The following is a 22,542-nucleotide window of genomic DNA, read 5'->3' on the forward strand; positions in this document are numbered from 1 at the left end:
ATGAAGAACTGAGAGAACATGTCTGTTATTCTTACACACTGAATAAAGAGCAATAAAGCGTGGTTAACATAAGCAAAAGCATAAAATGAATTATTCCTTCAAAGCGTGGTTAATATAAGCAAAAGCATAAAATGAATTATTCCTTCAAAGCGTGGTTAATATAAGCAAAAGCATAAAATGAATTATTCCTTCACCACATACCCTCAAGGACCCTGCTAAGGGTGTAGAACTGGTCCACTGTTCCACGGCCGGGACGAAAACCACACTGCTCCTCCTCAATCTGAGGCTCGACTTCCTGACGGACCCTCCTCTCCAGCACCCCTGAATAGACCTTACCAGGGAGGCTGAGGAGTGTGATCCCTCTGTAGTTGGAACACACCCTCCGGTCCCCCTTTTTAAAAAGAGGGACTACCACCCCGGTCTGCCAATGCAGAGGCACTCTCCCCGATGACCATGCGATGTTGCAAAGGCGTCACAACCAGCCCCACAGCATCCAGAGCCTTGAGGAACTCCGGGCGGATCTCATCCACCCCTGGGGCCTTGCCACCGAGGAGCTTTTTAACAACATCGGTGACTTCAACCACAGAGATAGGAGAGCCCACCTCAGAGTCCCCAGGCTCTGCTTCCTCCAAGGAAGGCGTGTTGGTGGAGTTGAGGAGGTCTTCGAAGTACCCTGCCCACCGGTTCACAACGTCCCGAGTCAAAGTGAGCAGCGCCCCATCCCCACTGTACACAGTGTTAGTGGTGCACTGCTTCCCCCTCCTGAGACGTCGGATGGTGGACCAGAATTTCCTCAAAGCCGTCCGGAAGTCGGCTTCCATGGCCTCACCAAACTCTTCCCACGCTCGGGTTTTTGCCTCGGCGACCACCGAAGCTGCGGTCCGCTTGGCCAGTCGATACCCGTCAGCTGCCTCTGGAGGCACGGAACATGGTCCACTCGGGCTCAATGTCCCCCGCCTCCCCCGGAACATGGGAAAAGCTCTGTCGGAGGTGGGAGTTGAAACTCCTTCTGACAGGGGATTCCGCCAGACGCTCCCAACAAACCCTCACTATACGTTTGGGTCTGCCAGGACGGACCGGCATCTTCCCCCACCATCGGAGCCTACTCACCACCAGGTGGTGATCAGTTGACAGCTCCGCCCCTCTCTTCACCCGAGTGTCCAGAACATGCGGCCGCAAATCCGATGATACAACTACAAAGTCGATCATCGAACTGCGGCCTAGGGTGTCCTGGTGCCAAGTGCACATATGGACACCCTTATGTTTGAACAAGGTGTTCGTTATGGACAATCCGTGACGAGCACAGAAGTCCAATAACAAACCACCACTCGGGTTTTGATCGGGGGGGCCGTTCCTCCCAATCACGCACCTCCAGGTATCACTGTCATTGCCCACGTGAGCATTGAAGTCCCCCAGCAGAACAATGGAGTCCCCAGCAGGAGTACTCTCCAGCACACCCTCCAAGGACTCCAAAAAGGGTGGGTATGCTGAGCTGCTGTTTGGTGCATATGCACAAACAACAGTCAGGACCCGTCCACCCACCCGAAGGCGGAGGGAGGCAACCCTCTCGTCTACCGGTGTGAACCCCAATGTACAGGCACTGAGCCTGTATTAATGATTACCAGTCAATTAATCTTTGCAGTGTGAAAAAAAAACTCTGATTTTGTGGTATGCTGTATTTATGACGCACATGAGTACACCAGTTTTTGATCCATTTATTTTTTGGAATAAACTTGGAGTACACAGCTACTGATGTAATGTTCATTGTTAATGCACAGTTTTCAAACATTTACCCGTGAAACATTATACTTCTGATTTTCAGAATTCTTGATTATGATTATCAGTCAAAATAGAAAAATGGGTTCCCATAATGAACGTTTACGGAACCCCAAATTAGTTACCGTGGTTTCCCATTGGGTAATCCAACGGAACCGAAAAACGGTTCCTGTGAATTTCCGAAATCCTCAGCCCTGCGACTGAATTATTTACATGTTTTCAGCATTTATTTATAATTGTTTGTATATGTTGTTGTTTGTGTTATTATCATATGATATGAATTGAATAAGTAGACCATTTCAGAATTCGAAATTTGGTACTCTCGAAATGCAAGATGGGACTCGTACTTTTCTGATCAGCGAGTCCCTGGGACTCGCTGGTGGTAAACTGTAAAATTATCACTGGTACATCATTATTTATATCGTGCTTTCACAACAGCTGCAGCTGTAATAAAGTGCTTTACACAACAGTTAACATAAAATAACAAAATAAGGTAATACAACACAACACGTAAGACGCGCAATCACAACCATATTCGAGCATGCGCCTTTTTGAAGCAGTTCTCGATGAAGCAGGAGAGAATCAAAGTGTCCTTTCACCAGTGGATCAGAGACATCATGCTCAAAACGTGCATTGGATTCCAAACATTCTCCTCGTCCGAAATTCACCGAACACCGGGGAGAGGAGGGCACTCTTCCCCCAACATTATATAAACGGAACTTATATTGGAACAAAAGCTGCTGGTATCAAAAGCAGAAAAGAACAACAAAGAAAGGCGTAAAATTCCACTCGAATCAATAATGACTTTATTTTTTGTTTTTATTTTTGTTTTTAGCCTGATATTAAGCAGCGCTCCAGTGTGCAAGGCAGTGTCGATGGTTGCGGTATTAATGTAGCGAGCAAAAGCAAGTAATCAAGTGCCACTGAAAATAGCACCACAGTTTGAGCCCGGAAACACGAGCCGCTGCTGGAAGAACTCAACGCTCAACTCTATTTCTTTCTTCTTTCAAAAAAGAATAATGACTCACACATATATTTGAACCCCGTTACGACAACTGCAACATGATACCAGGCCGCATACAAACACAATGTGTTTAACACATACACCTGACTACTGTAAACATTGTTCCTTTCGTGATTCATGATTCCAGACAAGCTCAAAAGTCAATCGTCTTCTTCTATACCTGCACCGGTCTATAAATAGATCATTCATTTTATGTATTAATTATTGTCCCTAATTTAAAGCTGCCAGAAAACATTCTTCAATAAATTACATGGCTTGAACGACGGTAATATTGCTATGATGATGGTTATTTAAGCGATCTGAGAGAAGGGTGACTCGAATGGGGTGCATTAATCAAGGCTGACACCTAATGGCCAAAACATGAGCACAGTGAAAATCATTTGTGTTGGGTTGTGCAAAATATACTTGATCTGTGTCCCAATACTAATGCCCACCAGTCACGTGCACATATTTTTTGTGGGGGAGGGGAGGTCTACACCCAAAAAAGGGCACCAATTACCAACATTACTAATAATCAAAATGGTAAGACAAATGATCAAATTAATATAGTAACAGGCAAAACATAATCATGGAAACTTGTAATTGGGAATTTACCCAAACTTCGCTCTGAAAAAATGCAATTAGGAGGTTCTCTTAACACGTTCTATAAAAAAAAAACATCCATCCATGATCTAAAGTGCTTCATCCTCACAAGGATCGCAGGCATACTGGAGCCTATCCCAGCTGTCTTCGGGTACTAGGCGTGGGACACCCCTGTACTGGTTGCCAGTCAATCGCAGGGCACATAGACAAACAACCATCCGCACTCACAGTCACCCTAAGGGACAAATTATAGTGCTTTGGAATGTGGGAGGAAACTGGAGTGCCTGGAGAAAACCCACACAGGCACGGGGAGAACATGCACACCCCACACAGGAAGGCCGGAGCCCGAATAGAACCTTGCGCCTCTGCACTGTGACGCTGGCGCGCTAACCAGTCGACCACCGGGCCACGACAAGAAGAACAATAAACTGACAATTGCCACAACAAAACAAGGCCGTGTGAACAGCATTATAAGGAGGCCTTTGTGAGTAAAGATACTTATAAAGTCGACAAGCTTGTAAGCCGAAGAGGGCTGTCTTAGCATGCAACGCCAACAAAGCTAACGCTACCATGCATTCTGTGTTACGTTACATGTGACCATGGCCAAAATGACAAGACAATGCTTCACTGTTTTTCAATGGCACCGAGCAATTTGATCCTTTACTCTCATCGCTCCCTGTTACTCCTTCTAAATGTCCCGACGAAAAAAAGTTGCGTGTGAGGGACGAATCATTCACATGGCCTTTTAATGATGACATCCTGAAGGCTCTGTTGGGCGCTAATGGCATACTTCAGAGAAATTATCCATCAACACAGATGTCATTGCTGATGTAAAAAGTTCAAGGAAGAAGAAATTAAAAGCACGTGGAAACGAATGACCAAAATGCAACAGAGAAGTGACAACGCAGAGCGGTGGGACCTGAGGCTGACAAAGGCTAAAATAAACTCCTAAGGAAAACGTTGAGGCTAAAATAATGCAGGTCTTTTCCGCGATCATGCCTGAGGACAAGGAGAAGGTGGGCATCGACACAACCCACGGAGTTCCCCGTGACATCTCTAACTGACCTATCATCGTCCAATTCAATATGTGGTCCAACAACGTCATTCTGAGAGGGAAGAAGCTACAACTAATAAAAATTTTTTAAAAAACGATTTGACACATGCTAATGGGAAATCGGTTGGAAGTACAAGAAAACACGCGGGTTTCCGTGGCCGAACCTATATTGAAGGAAAGAGAATATCCTGATTGTGAGGTTTACAAATTCAACACTTGTTAGCAAGGTTACAGGGTATTGATACTTATGTCAACTGGTTGAATATGTGAAATTAGACTCTTGGTACTTTTAGTTTAGGTTAAATGGTCACAAGTACTAGTTGAGCAAATAACCTGTTTTGTAGCTATATTTTGCTGTTAAAACGTCATGTTTAGGTTTAAGGCCCAGAGTTTCTGTTCTTTGAATGTATGAGGTCTTTGTGATAATACAGTACTGTACTAAGTAAAGCAGCTTTTTTATTTGTCAAAAATTACAACGCGGAGAAAATATTCTTACAAGAAACTCATTCAAGTAAGGAAAATGGACAAATCTCTCTGTTGATGTTGCAATATTGATGAACAGATTCGAAGGGGATCTTTTGGAATCTGTAATTTCAGATGACGGTCGTTGGATTACAGTATTTTGGTGTACTTCGAGACAGGATATGACAGTTACAATGCAACACAGTTTATTTTAACTTTGATCCCCAAACCTGATAGAGGCCGCTTCACAATTGAAGATTGGAGAGCAATCTCCCTTCTAAATGTGGATTCTAACACACAATTCTTCATTCTAACGCACAAGCTTATGGGAAACGGCTAAGAAAAGAATTTGGAAGAAAAACCAAGTGAAAGTCAGAATGGTTTCACGGCATAGCGTCATATCAACTCTCACATCAGAAGAGTGTTGGATCTGGACTGTGAGGCTGACATGCTCACCACTGGGCCACCTATTGTTTTATTATTTTGATTCCTATTTTTTTCTTTTATTTTATTTACACGGGAGAACCAACAACGTGTGTGCATGTTTGAGTTCTTGAGAGAATAGCTTTTGTCATTTGAACAGTGGCGTGTTGACCACCGTTGGCGTAACTACCAGCTCACAGTAAAAGAGGCCAAAAGAGAATATCTGTCGGACCTTATTCTAGCCAACCGTCACAACCCTCGTGCACTATTTAAAACGATAGATTCTGTACTCAAACCCCCTCTGCCTACTTGCTCGGATTCTTCAGCCGAGATGTGCAACAGATTCCTTCAGTTCTTTATTGATAAGGTCTCTACAGCTAGGATTCCGGTCCCAAATACCGCATCTGACCCCTCTGTCCATGTTCCATGTTCAGCTGTCCTAAATTCTTTTGATACTGTGTCCTTGGCGCTTTTGGAGGATGTAGTTCGCCAGACGAAGCCATCTGGCTCCCCTTGCGACTCTCTTCCCCCACGCTTCTTCCAGGAGGTTCTCCCGAGTGTTGGTGCATCGGTCTTGGATATCATCAACAGCAGCCTTTCTTCTGGTGTAGTTCCCCAACAGTTTAAACATGCTGTGGTCCAACCCTTGATCAAGAAACCTGGTCTTGATCCAGATGAGCTGTCAAGTTACAGACCCATTTCCAAACTGCCTTTCATTTCCAAAATTCTGGAAAAAGTGGTGCACATGCAGTTGAAACTTTTCTTGGATGAACATAACATCTTGGAGGTCTTCCAGTCAGGTTTCAAGACGATGCATAGCACGGAGTCAGCCCTGTTACGCGTTTCTAATGACATCCTCCTGGCAAATGACTCTGGAGACCACGTGTGTCTGGTTTTATTGGACTTAACTGCAGCATTTGATACAGTGGATCACAGTATTCTGCTGACTCGTTTGCAGCACTTGGTGGGCATTGGCGGGAGTGCTCTTGATTGGTTTAGGTCCTATCTAGCTGACAGGACCTTTTGTGTCAGCCTTGGCTGCTCTGAATCACGCACTGCTCCCCTGTCATGTGGTGTTCCACAGGGCTCAATTCTGGGGCCTCTGCTGTTCTCGCTGTATCTGCTCCCATTGGGTTCCATCTTAAGGAAACATGGTATTCCTTTCCACTGCTATGCAGATGACTGCCAGATCTATGTCCCACTGAGCAAGAAAGACACCTTCTCATTAAGGCCACTCCTATCCTGTCTGGAAGAAATCAAAACCTGGATGGCACAAAATTTCTTAAAGTTCAACGAAAAGAAGACAGAGGTGATATTGTTTGGCCCCAGTGGACCTTGTACATTCCATCCTGTAGACTTGGGCCCCCTATCTCCTTATCTGAAATCAACGGTCTCAAACTTGGGACTTAAACTGGACAGTGATTTCAAACTCGATCGGCAAATTGGTGCCGTTGTTAAATCCAGCTTCTTTCACCTTAGACAGCTGGCCACAATAAAACCTTTCCTCTCACATGAACACTTTGAGACAGTAATTCATGCCTTTGTCACATCCCGGCTCGATTACTGCAACGCCCTGTACTTTGGAGTCAGCCAGTCCTCCATCAAGCGCCTTCAGCTGGTACAGAATGCCGCTGCTCGCCTCTTGACTGGTACTCGTAAGAGGGAGCATATAACTCCTACTTTGGCATCCCTTCACTGGCTCCCCATTCATTTTAGAATTATTTTTAAGATCCTCCTCTTTGTTTTCAAATCTCTGAATAATCTCGCGCCACCTTACCTCTCTGAGCTCATACGCCCCTACACCCCTGCCCGGCGCCTCAGGTCTGTGGACCAGTCTTTGCTAGACGTACCAAGAACTAAACTGAGGCTCAGAGGGGATCGAGCCTTTTCTGTTGCTGGTCCATCTCTCTGGAATGACCTCCCACTGAACATTCGGCAAGCCTCCTCGCTGCCCATCTTTAAAGCCCTCCTCAAAACTCACTTGTATTCTTTGGCGTTTGACTCAGCATGACTTAGATTTGCTCTTGATTTTACTGCTTGGTGCTTTCTACCGCCTTATTACTTATTACTTATTACTTATTACTTATTACTGATTCGTCTTACTGTTTATTGTATATGTTAAATCGCTCCATGTACAGCACTTTGTATGCAGCGATGGCTGTTTGAAAGTGCTCTATAAATACTGTTGACTTGACTTGACTTGACCGTTGCTTCCGTACACCTCCTTTGTAAAATGGTGTGTGGTGATTGTCTTAACCACAGTGAAAACATCGGTTTTAAATATGTCAGCTACACTTGTATTCTGAATGTGAATAGCTCAAATGCTAACGTGTTAATCGTTGTTATGCTAACAAAACAAAAGAGCATCATGGTTGGCATATTTTCGATGATGCCCAATAATGTCCAATGTGAATTGAATCCAAATTATTGGGAACTGTATTAATATGATGACATCCACTAAATAAATAAAGAACTAAATAATTCCACCTTGTGTCTCGAAGCGACATCTATCTTTTGATGGGGCATTTGGGGGGATTTAACAGTGTGGAATTCTATCAAAAACAGCTGCAATTCCTTTTAAATGAAAGCTGAAAGACTGTATGTCCACACATCATTTCTTTTATGTTAAATCCAGTGTGGTGGCTTATAAAACAAAAACTGATGAAACTCAGTAGGCCACAGACAAGGAATTTGTTCCTCACACCTGCTGCTGTCTAAAGAAGCCAGAGTTGAGTTCTGACCCTTGACCTACTTGGAGAGGACACCACGCCACCTTGTCACCGTGTTTCCGATGCGTCCATAATGAGGAAGAGGGTCATGTTCCGTGAGAGGTGACTGCAGGCCACTGAAGCACACCTGCAGCCTTTATTAAGTCATCACAACACCGGAGGTCCACTCTCAGACCTTCGCACTGGCTTCATGCCCTCCAAACGGTGTTGCACTTCACTTAAGGCTGCTCGAGGTGAGTTGCTGTCCTTAAAAAAAAAAATCCAGACAGTGACGAGTGCGCAACTACTGCAAATGCCATTATGATTCTGTGTCGACCAGGTGATCGGAGGATGGTACTTCTCATGTGGTGCATGCTTGTCCCCATCTTCTTTTCGACCAGTACGGAGGTTGTGCTGGATAAAAGTAGTCACCTGACCAGGTATTTATGTCTTAAATGGTTGCATACTTGACAATAGTTTCTGCTTGCTATCAGTGGAAAAAGTATATCCTTGTTCTGTGCTTTCCCGCGTCAGATTGCATTCATATCAGATGGAAAAGGGACAACACATATTCAAGAACTACAAGAGGCATTCTGAAGGGACCTTTGCCAATGACCTGACTGGCCACCTGGATAAAATGAAGGCCAAGGACTTTGTGGCGTGGCTGACCACTACTAAGAGAGAAAGGTAAGCGCGGAGCTGTCAAATGTGAAAACATAGCAGAGACATGAAAACTTCTCGTGACTGACTATTTTACTCAAGTGCGTAAACTCTCCACAAAGTGTAACACACTTTGCATTTTCATTGCAGATGTCACAGAAACTTGCTTCAGATCGCAACAGAAGTATAAGAGCATGTCCAAGAAGCATGCAAGAATATCCGCATTGAAAGTCATGGGGGGGTGGGGGTGGGGGGTATTACTCTAATATTGCAGTAATAGCAATGGTATTAGTATTTGTCTGATTATATTAAAAGGTGTATCTTTTTTGGGGGAATTTGTCTTTAAAACTGGATTTTTTTTGCTGTGAAATTAACTGTATTACACAACTTCAGTTTTAGATTTGAGAATAAAAATCTTCACAATCTGCAATGTTTCTGTTTGTTTTATTGTTCTAAACTATCATCGACGTGTTTTGTACGGTAAAATCTACAATAAATATTTTATTGCAGTATGCCGTGACACTGTTGCGTTGATGCTCCTATTCTACCACATGGGTGTACTGTTACTCTCCAAATCCAAATCAGGCAGCTATGAGCTCAGGATTCATGGGCGGATGAGGGGAGTCATCATGTGGTCAGGAAGGCTTTATTTAGGTGTTTTTGTGTGTGTGTGTGGGGGGGGGGTTGTTGTTTTTTTGTTTTGTTTTATACAGTGCAGAGCAGACCCCATTTTTGCCACACATTAATAAGTACGCACAGCTGTATTTATGGCCGATTAGAGATTCTTTTTTGGAGGGGGATAGATAAGCAGGGACTGCAGTGGCTATGAATGAAATGGGCTTTAAAGGGTGGGGTTTGCATGTTCTCCCCGTGCCCGCGTGGGTTTTCTCCAAGTACTCCGATTTCGAAATTGTTGACGATGATGTGACGGTGAGTGCGGATGGTTGTTCGCCTATGTGTGCACTGCGATTGGCTGGCAACTACAGTATAGTTCAGGGTGTACCCAGCCGACTGTCTGAATATCCTCCTGGGGAGAAACGCATTAGAAAATGGATGGATGGATATGCATTTACAATATTTTGTCATCATTTTATCAGTGCTGTCTTATAAATCGAGAAGCAGACAAGGGTTAAAAATGTCCAGATTTAGCCAATCAGGGTCAGCCTGCAGAATGCTCTCAGTGGCATGTCGCGCATCTGAAATGAAATGTGTGGAAATTCTGTTCAACAATCATTTGTGAGTGCATGGATTGGGTTTGTAATGGAAAACTGCGTCAAGCTAGCTATTATTGTCTTGAATATGGTGGCCTATAAGGCTCAAAATGAATTTAGCCAACCGCAAAATCGTTAAAAAATTGTGTCATGAACAGTTTTGACGATTCTGTTTCACAAAGTAATTCTGGCTCTCTGCCAATCACGTCGCGCATCTCTTCCCAATACAGGACTTTTATCCTCACACCCATTCGCGCGGTAAGCCCCGCCTCAAGCTCCTCAAAGCTGGGCTGAAAGATGTCAGAGCTAGTGTCTCTCCATCCAGTGGCATGAAAATCACCTCGGACGACAGAAATCCCCGAGCAGCCAACGATGCCATCGTCGCTCTCTTTTTTTTTTTTGCCTTTTGTTGCCTCTCTAGTAGCCTTTTCGAAGGTCCTGATTTGATCCGATGTGCTTTCCAAAGCAGCCGTTGCGCACGCATGCATTCTTGTGACGGAGGCGCTGGCCCAAATTGGGAGTGTGCTCCTGACTCCGCCTCAAATGCTGCATTAATTTATCTGCACTGCAGTGCTCCTGCACCTCCCTTCTTTCTCCCCCTCCTCCGCTTCACCTCACGGCACTTTCAGAGCCACGATGGCCAGCAAGAGGGAGAGCTGAGAGGTTAGGTGTCGTCCTCAACTCTTCAACTTGCTACCGAGGCGAATGAAAATAAATATACGATGTATTCTCTCCAAATCCTAAAAATTACATAATAATAATAATTTAATTTTTAAAAAAGGAATGAGGGCGGCGGCCCGGTAGTCAAGTGGTTAGCACGTCGACTTCACAGTGCAGGGGTACAGGGTTCAATTCCAGCTCTTGCCTTCCTGTGTGGAGTTTGCATGTTCTCCCCGTGCTTGCGTGGGTTTTCCCTGGGTCCTGCGGTTTCCACCCACATTCCAAAAACATGCATCGCAGGCTGACTTGAACACTCCAAATTGTCCCTAGGTGTGAGTGTGATCGCGAATGGTTGTTCGTTTCTGTGTGCCCTGCGATTGGCTAGCAACCAGTTTAGAGTGTCCCTTGCTTACTGCCTGAAGACAGCTGGGATAGGCTCCAGAACCCCCCGCGGACCCTAGTGAGGATAAAGCAGTTCGGAAAATGACTTAATGAATGAGTGAGGGGGATTACTGCTGAAGGGATAATACCGCCACCCATTGTCAAGGTAATTAAGATATGATGATGCGATATAAGCATACAGTATAATGTAAACATTATTCATGGAGTTAGTAAAGTTTAAAATCAAGGGCTTTCTATGCATAAAGTAATGAGTTTGTTACAAGTACACATTTTAATCAGTCGAAAACTTGTTTGAATAAGTTGGTATATTAAAACAAAGAAAGCAACATTAGATAATTCTGAACAAACGTTTCTACCTTGACTTAACATAGACGTGATTCATTTGCTACAGTGGTTCTTAACCTGGGTTCGATCGAACCTTAGGCGTTCGGTGAATCAGTCTCAGTGGTTCGACTCTGCCATGGAGGATAAGACACACCCGACTCAATGTGTCAATTAATTATGACACTGTCACGTTTCGCGTGGTGGTAGTTGGAGGACCCCAAAAAGCAGGCAAGAGGCAAGGGCGTGGGTGAATTGACCAAAATGTATTGAACAAAAATACAAACAGGAGTACAATGGAAAAACACAAAGTCAAAGTACTCAAACAAATGCCTGGAAAATCACAAGGAACCAAAGTAAAAAACAAAACTATGACAGGAAACAAAACTTGACACGAGCACACGTATACTCACGAGCATACTGACACTCACAATGACCCAACAAAGATTGACAGACATCAGGGAACTAAACACAGGCAAAGTGACGAGACAACGAGAAACACCTGGACAAGACAAAAAGGGGTGAGGTAGCTGATTGGTTAAACACAAGGTACACTGATAACGAGAATAGGTGGTGACAAAAAAGGGCACATGAGGGAACAAAACCAAATGTAACCAGACAGAAACACAACAAGTACCCCTCCCTCAAGGGACAGATCCCAGACGTCCCAAAGTCACCCAATGGCTGGACTCGGTGGAAACAGGGCGGGACGCAACACATGTGTTGTCGGGAACAGGACCGGAGGGCGACGCCAACACTTGCCTCGCCAGGGACAGGACCCATGTGCGATGGCAACCCTTGCCTCGCCAGGGACAGAAACGGAAGGCGACGGCGAACCTTGCCTTGCCGGGGACAGGAACGCAGGGTAATGGCAACCCTTGCATCGCCGGGAACAGGAACGGGTGGCAGTGAGAAGAAATATAGTCATTGTCTCTGTGATGTATTTAAACATTACAACATTAGATTAAGGTAAAAATGTTTCAGATGAATGTTTAGTTATAGGCGGCCCGGTGATCCAGTGGTTCGTACATCGACCTCACAGTGCAGGGGTACAGGTTTCGATTCCAGCTCCGGCCTTCTTGTGTGGAGTTTGCATGTTCTCTCCGTGCCTGCTTGGGTTTCCTCTGTGTGCTACGGTTTCCTCCCACATTGCAAAAACAGTGAAACACTCTAAATTTTTCCTAGGTGTGAGTGTGAGCGCGAATAGTTGTTCATCTCTGTGTGCCCTGCGATTGGCTGGCAACCAGTTCGGGGTGTCGCCCCACCTACTGCCCGAAGACAGCTGGCAAAGGTTCCAGCACACCCCATGACCCCTGTTGTCACGTTCTGCCCGAAGCGATAACGATCGCTCCGTGCAGAACAGGGAAATAAAGGGTTGGATCCCCGGAAAACAGACAACGAAAGAATCTTTGTCAACGAAAAGAGTGTCTTTAATGACAAAAACAGAAAGAGCCCGACAGGGAAAAAACGGTAACACAAAACGCTGGTCAAATAAGGACCAGGAATAACAAAGAAGGAAACTACAACTGAAAACGCTCGCGGAAAACAAGACGACGCGAGGGGGGCCTGAATTGGCGGAAATACAATGAATACAAAATCTAGAAGCGAAACGCGAATAACAAGAGTAATCGGCCGTAAGGCAAAAAGGCAACAGGTCGAACGACAAATAGCGAAATCGAGCGCGAGAGCAATATGGCACGGCGTGGAATTCTCTGGCAGTGAGATGACTGCCGGAGTCTCTAAATAAAGGGGGGTAATCAGCCCGAAATTACGGGCAGGTGTGCCGATGGCGGAGGAGAAAACCCGCCACCTGCTGGCGGACACGCGACGTGACACCTGTGAGGATAAAAGGATCAGAAAATGGATGGATGGATGTTTAGTTATAAAGCATGGTTGAATGCTGACGGGCGTGGACAAAACTTGTCGAATTACATTTTTTGTAAAAAATGTGAAACCATTGTACACTTTGTGTGCTGTTTCTGGTCGACCGCTTGCAAATGTTGGTCATGCATTATGCCATTGTTTTTCTTTGTGTCCTCCTTTTTGTCCAATATGTGTCTATCGTCCAGCAGTAAGTTACATACGTTACGTCTCGTTGGACCCAACATGGACACACCCGTATTTTGAAAATGTTGCCATAATATATGTCAATAGCTCTTAAGCGTTTTTCCAAGCTAAACTAATTAATTACAACCAATCAGTGCACACACGGAAAATTAAAGAAGCCTTCCTTTGAAACGTCTCATTTCTCATGGTTGTCCACACACTGTTTACTCACACAAAGTAACGACAGCTTGCTCCATTCTTCAGTCTTTGCCCAAGAGCAGGCAAATAAAGTGGGGGAGAGAGAGAGATACAGAGATCATGATGCTTGTTTTGATTGGTGGTTTAGATACACACTTTTTCACTCGGTATTATTATATGATGTTGGCAGAAACCTACTCAGCATACACTGCCATCACTCCATTGATATTTTGTCCCAACATGAGACCATGCATTAAAGATCGCAATCTTGAAAAAACATTTCAACGTATGCTTTCCAATGGTATTGCTTCACAGCCTATTTACCGCAGGCTGGACCACAAAAAAAAAAAAAAAAAAAAGCAGGGGGAGGTGGTGGGGACAGGCAGGATCTTAATGCACGGGGCTTTTAACAAACTCAATAAACCCATTACAAGGCGAAGCCTGCAACCACAACAGCCCTCAACCGCATTTCCCTGGATGTTTTGCGATCCTCCTGCGTCCTTGCACCGCAAAAGGCTGAAAGGAAAAAGGTTGCTGCCATTTGGGAGTCATTGCGTTTTTAAAAAGAGGCAAAACCACAAGTTTGTCTACAGCAAAGGTCTTATATATTGAAAAGATAATGAAGCAAATACATAGTTTGAACTGGAAGGCTGCTTTATTGGTAATAAAAAGGTTCGTGCTCAAATGAAGACAATCTTTCATGTATTCTTGCCAAGAGTCTGAGGGGTTGTGCAACACACTAGCATATTGTACTGTGTATCCGCCCCCCCACACATTTTCAAATGTGTTGAAAAATCAAAACCAAAAACACTTTTTAATTTTTCAGCCAAAAGAAACAAACGACCATCGTATATAGTCCATGCGTTAAAAAAAAAGAAGAATATTAATGAGTCCTATAACCAATCCATATCGTTACAAAAATAAAATTTCAGAGGGAAACGGAAAGGTGGAGGAAGAGAAAAGTATCAAAGGCAAGCTGCTTTTCACAAGCCAAGTGGGTGATGCATACACACACACATATAGCACTAGAAGAACAGGACATTGTTGACTAAACTGATTTTTTTCTCTCTTAACGACACACACGCTGTAATATTAAAATGAAGTGAGGCGTCTGCATGGCAGTATTCATGACTCCACATCCCTGATGCATGTTGTGCTCAACCCGCTCCACCCAAAGCTTTACCGTCCACATTTTTGCATGGTTTTTCAGGTGTGGCAGACATCCAAATTTCAGAAGAAGCAGAAAAAAGGCACATGCCATTGAGTGGAATACTATCGAAAGAAAAAAAAAGTGAGGATGAGCTGTCATGGCACCGAATATGGTGGCGGTGGGAGCAGTAAGAGGGAGGCAGGTAGGCTGTACATGGTCAGGGTGCATGAGACACACGAGCTGACTGGCGGAGGAGGGCAGTGTGTGTGCACAGTGTGTGCATGTGCGAATGGCGAGTGAATATGGCGTGCTGGTAACATTATTGTTGTCATGATCAGGCTACAATTCAACCAAACAAGCTCCCCCCCACTAACATTGAAACATCCACTGAACGTGTTGTACAGAAATCAAAAGGTGACAAACAGATGTCTGTTTGATGTACTCTATATACATATAGACATACAGTATATGTATACATAGAACTTTTCATATTATATAAGATTTATATCTATCTATCTATCTATCTATCTATCTATCTATCTATCTATCTATAGATATATTGTATATAGATAGATAGATAGATAGATAGATAGATAGATATAAATATATCTATCTATCTATCTATCTATCTATCTATCTATCTATCTATCTATCTATCTATCTATCTATCTATCTATCTATCTATCTATCTATCTATCTATCTATCTATCTATCTATCTATCTATCTATAGATATATTGTATATAGATAGATAGATAGATAGATAGATAGATAGATAGATAGATAGATAGATAGATAGATAGATAGATAGATAGATAGATAGATAGATAGATAGATAGATAGATATTTATCATTCAATTCAAGTCAGTCACCAAAGTGAAAAGTGTCTCAAAAAATTTAAAATGTAACAAACGTGACAAAGGGCATAGCTGGAAGCCATTCTATATTATTGTTATGATTCTTTTTTGTGTGTCTCTGTGTGTGTGATTAGTATAACAGTTTTAAAACTCTTTATTTACAAAAACACAACAATGCATGCCGCTAAAATAAAATCATATGTTACAATATTTATAGTTTCTCTCAAAAAAGACGTTCTTTTCCAGCAATTGTGCCATTTACATCATTGCCTGGGCTGTACATACACATCTTTATTTTTGGGTGGGGGTGGGTGGGGGGGTCTTATTTATTTATTTGTGAGTGAGTCAGTCGGAGCGGTTCGATCCAAGACGAGCAAAGTTCAGCTGGACAGCGCAGCTCGCTCCAGTGGTTCTCTCGTTGGGAATGTATTTGGTTTTAATGTGCAGCAGCCAAAACTACTGGAGGACCTGGTTTCATGGTAGAGACACAGGGGGGGGGGGGGGGGGTTCGTTTGGAGCACAGGCAGTGTTGAACACACCTAAAGGGGTGTTAGTGGTGTGACGGCAGACGCCGGGCAAGCCATCTGCGTAGAAATAGGACTATTGACTGGCACATACAAAAGGAATGGCAGGAACACCTCAAGAGGAAGCTGGATTGACAAAGCCTTGCGCTTCTTCACGGAGGAGGAAAAATCCACAAAGCCTATTTGATTGCTCACACATTGTAGCTGCATCCGTGTGAGGCCTGGTGAGGTCCATCGCAAGTTTTGCTTTTGTCATTTTTGCCCGACTCACTGGAAGCGTGTGTGGGAAAACAAAGATGGTGCCAATGATACACTGACAAACATGGCAGTTGATTGTGTTGTAGAGGACCACCCGCAGACAAAGCCGACTGGATTATAGCAACCAACAAGCCCTTTTTGTTGCATTCCCCCCTTCCTTCCATTCACGCTAGGCACGACAAAGCAAGTGCTTGGGACCGCTGTGCGCTGACCCTGCCCGCACTTTGTGGTCCATGTCGTTCTCCAGCCCCGTGGGAGATCAGCCGAGAAGACAAATTCCCAGACGGTGGCTCCAAATTGTCAGAAACGCGTGAGATTACATGACGACTGGCTGGGAAGCTCGAATGCAGATCTGTCGCAAGTACAAAAGAGGAAATCAAACACATCTTTCTCCACTGTCTACAAGGCCTACAACAGTAGTGTGGCTCCCCTTTTAATGTTGGAGCGCCCCAAATCAAATCGTCGCAAACTCTGCGGCGAACATTGTCCCGACATGAGTCAGCAAAAGTAATGTGAGCCGCACACTCCGATGAGGATGAGCGCGCATCCTCAACATGAGGGTTGACTTCTGCATCTTTGACGCCAGCATTCGATTGCAGAGCAGCAAAAACAAAACCATTATGTTTCCAAACTGGGAGTTAGCATTAAAAAAGCAGTCGCCGCTCTGTCACAAAGATTCTATACGGCTCATTACCATCCCCAGCGGGCAGCCGCCCCCAACTCATACTGTGAAATCACTGCAGGGTTGTGAACATTAAGTGTCTTGTGAACTATGAGTACTCATGCATGATTCCTGATCAAAACATGCCTTCATGCAAGTCATTTCTATGCATTGAACAAGCACAATAATTATTATTATTATTGATCTGAGTCTCCCCGAATCAAAACCATCTCGAGAACCGGAATGTCTTTTCCTTATGTCAGCATAAAAGAGAGATGAAAGCACTTGTGACATGAGCTGGATGATCTTCTTTTTTTTGTTGCTGCCAAATCATGTTAAGATGCACTGAGGCACAAACAAGCAAGCAACCCCCCCCCCCCCCCCAAAAAAAAGAAATTACCTAACAAAACAAAAAACACCTGGGTCTACATTTCAGTATTCCATCTCCCATTCAAAAACTAGCTTGTTTGCTTGTGTGGTTGATTTGGAATTTTATTTTATTTTTTTCCTTCTTCTTCTTCTTCTTCTTCTTCTTCCTTTAGACTGATGTTACAGTTCTAGCGGTGCTCCCGCATGGAAGCCTTGCAGAGGGACTTCACATGCTCAGTGGTGGCAGGGACATTGCTATTCTCTCATTCACTCAGCAGAGAGTTGTGTGCCTTGGCAAGTTGGTCCCTACAGATATCCGTGAGTGTGTGTGTGTGTGTGTGTATCTCATGGCCAGCGCACTGTTGTGAGTCACTATGTCTAAGAACTTGGTCATTATGCAGCAAAGTTCCACAGTAAACAGATTGTGTTTGGTTCAGCTGTCTTTGATGACATAAGAAACCATGTTGCCTCAGTAGTCTGTAAACATTTTTTTCCCTTTCTATTTCTCGGGTTTTATTACTTGCAAATAGTCACTCTCTTTCTACTCAGGTGGTGCCTAACACTTTGATTCCCACTCGTCTTTTTGGTTTTTGTCCTTCTCCTTCCTGGCCCAGTCCTCCTTGTTGTCATCTTGCTTCTCCTTGTCAGGTTTCGTCACGCTGTCGTACGAAGGGAGCGAGGCGGTGGATGGCGTGCTCTCCTTCTTCTCCTGGTTGGTGCCCCCATTCTCAAGCTTGTTGTTAGCGAACGTGTGGCGCTTGAAAATGATGCCGCGGCGGATGAGGTGAGCGCGGTAGGCGTTTTGGATGATCCTGGCCGAGACATCCTCCTGCTTGCGCCGCAACGTGGTGGTGATGGGCTCGTACGAGACCTTGGAGGGGTTGGCCGCCACAAAGCGCTCCTCCATCTGCTGCCTCAGCATGTCCAACTCACCACTGTCGCCCAGCACGCGCTTGGTGAAGGCAAACAGGATGTCCAGGCAGTGGATGCGATCGCCGCTCACCATGGGCATGTCCATGGCGATCAGCTCGATAGTGTTGGGCTTGGGAACGCGAAGCGGGTGCTCGAGCGCGTCGGCAAAATCCGACAGTTTGGCAAAGGTGATGAACTGAGAGGCTGTGGGATCAAACTTCTCCCAGATCTCGTAGAAGGTCTCAAAGTCGTCCTCACTCAGCGGATCCGCGCTCTCCTCCGTGGCCACGCTGAAGTTCTCCAGGATGATGGCGATGTACATGTTGACCACAATGAGGAAGGAAATGATGATGTACATGACAAAGAAAAATATCCCCACGGAGGGGTTACCGCAGTCGCCCTTGACCGAGGTGCCGGGGTTCTCCAGGTTGGGGTTACAGTCCGGCGGGTAGTTGAGGATGGGCAGAAGCAAGCCGTCCCAGCCGGCTGAAGTGGTGATCATGAACAGGATGATCATGCTGTTGCCGAAGGTCTCAAAGTTGTACATGTCGTCAATGCCGGCGCTGTGCTTCACGTAGCCAAAGTTGGACATGCCGAAGATGGAGAAGATGAACATGACCAGAAAGAGCAAGAGGCCAATGTTGAACAGGGCTGGCAGCGACATCATCAGGGCGAAGAGTAACGTCCGGATGCCCTTTGCTCCCTTGATGAGACGCAGGATACGTCCGATACGAGCCAAGCGGATCACTCGGAACAGCGTCGGAGATACAAAGTACTTCTCGATAAGGTCTGCCAGAAACATTCCTGTAAGCGTGAACAACAATAAGTTAAAAATAAAGAATAAAAAGCACAGCTGGGTATCTGCAAAACTAAAACAATTTAAGAAGCACATTATGGAAAACTGACTGTAATTGCTTCGGGACAAATAGCGGGCTGTCTGCAAGCCTGTCCACCCATTAAGTGACATTTTTTGCCAGCTGCCAATTCTGAAAATCTTTCTGTATACAAGTCCTTCTGAATTTGCGCCTCATCTTACATAATAGTGCTGCTGATGAACATAATCAGGGCTCGGGAAAAGACTTTACGCCGATCTGATCGGCTGGATCGGGATCAGCAGATATTTTGCATCTTGTGCAAAACTTGACTTGACTGCCATGTCATAATTTGCCTGATGGATCAATGACGTCATTACCTTCATCCACAAAATGCGGCATCACAGTCAACACAAGCTCATTCACTTCAGGGATGTTCTGTGCTGCGATGGTGTGTATTTGAGCAAAAATCTATTTTTAGCCTTTTTGCGAATCGTGTGAGTGGAAAGCCTTTGCGCTGGAAGTTCTGCCTCCGCACCTTGGGCCATCCAGTCACAAACAGTCATACCGTTCACGTAGTTATAGGATTGACGTGTTAAAAACGTCCAGATGCAGAGATGTTGACGAGTCACTGAGCGTGTAGGCAGGTGACTTTTTATATACGTGACAATTTCACAACCCGTATTTCATTGTGTCTTCACCGTACAATAGCAATAAAGGCTTTCTCTTCTTATCTATTCTATTTTACAGGGATGGGCGATCGGTCAATACTGACAGAAGTCTGTCAGTCCGTCACTGACAGACACCCATTTTGCTACACGATTGACGCAAAACAAAACAAGCAAACAAAAATGGCCGCACTGCCTGTTATCATAGAGAGCAGTGCATTGGCTATTTATGCGTCAGCTTGTTTTTGACCACAACAAAGTGAAGCCGAGTCAGCATCACGGCAGATGCTGCACCAATCCGCCTGGAGATCTCCCATTCCAGTCTTCCCTCATTTGTGAGGAAGACCCCCAATATACTTCTCCAGCTGGGGCAGGATTTCATTCCCAACCTGGAGGGGGCACTCCCACCATTTCTGAGCTTGGCCTCAGAAACAGAAGTGCTGATTCACATCCCAACCATTTCACAGATCGTCGACCGCTTGAGCAAGAGTTAAAGGTTGCGGCTTGATGAAGCCAACAAAACACATTATCTACTAAAAGCAGAGACGTAATACAGTGGTCTCCGAAACCCCTTCAACGCCTTGACAGTGCGCAGAAATTCTGTCCATATAAGTAGCGAAGAGAATTGGTGATGAAAAGCAACCTGAGCGGAGTCAAAACCTCACTGGAAATGGTACTAATTTCCTGCTGGCAGTGGGGATCAAACTCTGACCCCAGTTGTACAGGGGCCAAACAGCCCATATAAAATGACCCATACTCTGAGAGCACTCTAACCACAACTTGCTGAGGGACACAGTCAAAGGCCTTCTCCAAGTCGACAAAGCACAGGTAGACGTGTTGGGCGAACTCTAGGACTTTTGCTCTATGTGTAGAGCTGGTCCAGGGTTACACTGCCAGAACCAAAATCACACTGCTCCTTCTGAATGTGGCAATTCGACATTGCGATGGACTCGCCGAAAAGACCTTAACGGGGAGGCTGAGGAGTGTGATCACTCTACAGAACACACCATGGAAGACACACCTTGGTCCCCCATCTTAATAGGGGGACCAAAGCCCCAGCCAATCCAGAGGCACCATCAACGATGTCCACGCAATATTTAAGGGGCATGTCTACCAGAACTGACCCACAACATCCAAGCCAAGTAACTCCAGGTGGCTCTGGGGCTCTCCCACCAAGGAGCTTTTTCTCCACTTCGGCGTAACGTGTTTCATTTCAGAAACGGTAATACTGTATAATGACCAGTTAGAATTTATGCTGACTCATGTTATTTCGTGGAAGAGCAAAGCTGGACAGACCAAGAGTGTTCCAAACTGTACTCTGGTCAACCAAATTGAACGGCTTGGTAGATAGAAGTTTTGTCAGTCCTGCAACTCACCAACAATAGATAGGATGACTACCACCACGTCAAAGATGTTCCAACCATTGGTGAAGTAGTAGTGACGAAGAGCAAATAGTTTTAGCAAGAATTCTGTAGTGAAGACCACAATGAAGATGAAGTTGACCCAGTAGAGGACATTTTCTGTCTCATCGGATTGGTCATCTGTTTCCACCATCATGGTGACCATGTTGAGACAAATGAGGATCATGATGGAGATGTCGAAGACTTGCTGTGTGACAAAGTCAAACACCATTCCTTGGATCTTGTTCTGTGGAGACAACCAGAGGTCACAAAATGGAATCAAGAGTGGGCCCCCGAATAGTCGCATTTGAGTTTGCAAATTCCCATATTCACAGATGTATTTATTTTTTTTTACCTGCGCACTGTTATTTGTGGCGACCCCCGCTGAGTTGCGTGGGTTTATTTTTATTTTTTTCAACAGAACCCATGCTTATTTGTGTTGTCCTTTAACCCCATGCCATGCAAATTCATAGTTTCCTTTTCAAGGAACCGTTATATTCAATTATAACGGTAGGCTCAATCATATGTGCATTTCTATCGTCGATCCCTGTGAATGGTACTGTGTCACACGACAGTGACGTATCAGACAATACGCCATGCAATTTTTCCCCAGTTTTAAACCCTGCAGCTTAAACAGAGACACAGAAAATTTTGTGAATGTCCTGATCTCTTTAACTCCCCATACTCTGTTCGGGAATATTTCACTGAACAAATTTCAAATCAAAGCTGCCCATGTAAAGCAAAAAACATGAACCAATTATATCACACTGCATCTAGAATTTCCGATATAAGCAGTTCATTCCAGAGTCCTCTGCAGCATTCCTATCCAGTTGAGCCCTGGATCCAGCAGGGCAGAGTCCACATCATTACAACATGAGGTGCTCACAAAGTAAAAAGGGGAAGGATTGACCGTTTTTCAATAAAATCAGAAAAAGATGCCGCAGAGTGTCAAACTTGTTTCCCGTGGTGGAATAGAACAGATTAACATTTTCGACCAACTTCAACACCTACTCAAGCGGTCAACAGTGTAGCAAACTCCAATGGCACAGGCGGTGGTGAATCTTGTCGGGGTTAGACACTTGATTGAGCAGCTCGAGCCTCACTAAGTTATTCTTATCTGTTAATAGGTTGTCAAAAAATCCAAACCCTCGCCATATCTGGCCTTTTTTAGATCTGGCTTCTACACTGATGAGCTGATCATTTGAATCATGTGTGTTACGGAGTAGAGAGAGTTGTAAAACAGGCAGGATATGGCTCTTGAGGAACCAAAAACTTCCTCCCCATGCCCGAGATGTAGAAAGTTCAAAAGGGTATTGTCACCCATGTTGCAAATAAATGTTTGGAATAGACTTTTTGGAGGTCTTGCGCTGTCCCACATGTACGCTCAGACGTTGTGACACGTTGA

At 44.7% G+C, this 22,542-nt stretch overlaps 2 protein-coding genes across 5 annotated transcripts in view; one reads left to right on the forward strand and one right to left on the reverse strand.

Annotated features, from left to right (window-relative positions):
- Positions 1-7,633: 7,633 nt before the first annotated feature.
- LOC127596419 (glucagon-1-like) lies at positions 7,634-8,923 on the forward strand. The gene is made up of 4 exons (XM_052058949.1): positions 7,634-8,283; positions 8,370-8,469; positions 8,564-8,716; positions 8,840-8,923. The coding sequence occupies exons 1-4, from the start codon at positions 8,241-8,243 to the stop codon at positions 8,877-8,879; spliced, it is 336 nt and encodes a 111-aa protein (XP_051914909.1). The 5' UTR covers positions 7,634-8,240; the 3' UTR covers positions 8,880-8,923.
- Positions 8,924-15,839: 6,916 nt separating this feature from the next.
- Positions 15,840-22,542, reverse strand: part of scn8aa (sodium channel, voltage gated, type VIII, alpha subunit a) — a 92,178-nt gene continuing 85,475 nt past the window's right edge. For all 4 annotated transcript variants that reach the window (XM_052058667.1, XM_052058666.1, XM_052058668.1 and 1 more), the window contains exons 26-27: positions 21,114-21,384; positions 15,840-19,061 (exon numbers count right to left, since the gene is read on the reverse strand). In XM_052058667.1, the coding sequence (XP_051914627.1) occupies positions 17,902-19,061; positions 21,114-21,384 (1,431 nt within the window). In that variant the 3' untranslated portion in view covers positions 15,840-17,901. The remainder of the gene's footprint in view (positions 19,062-21,113; positions 21,385-22,542) is intronic.

The sequence above is a fragment of the Hippocampus zosterae genome, chromosome 2 (genome assembly GCF_025434085.1).
Source record: "Hippocampus zosterae strain Florida chromosome 2, ASM2543408v3, whole genome shotgun sequence".
NCBI classification, from domain to species: domain Eukaryota; kingdom Metazoa; phylum Chordata; class Actinopteri; order Syngnathiformes; family Syngnathidae; genus Hippocampus; species Hippocampus zosterae.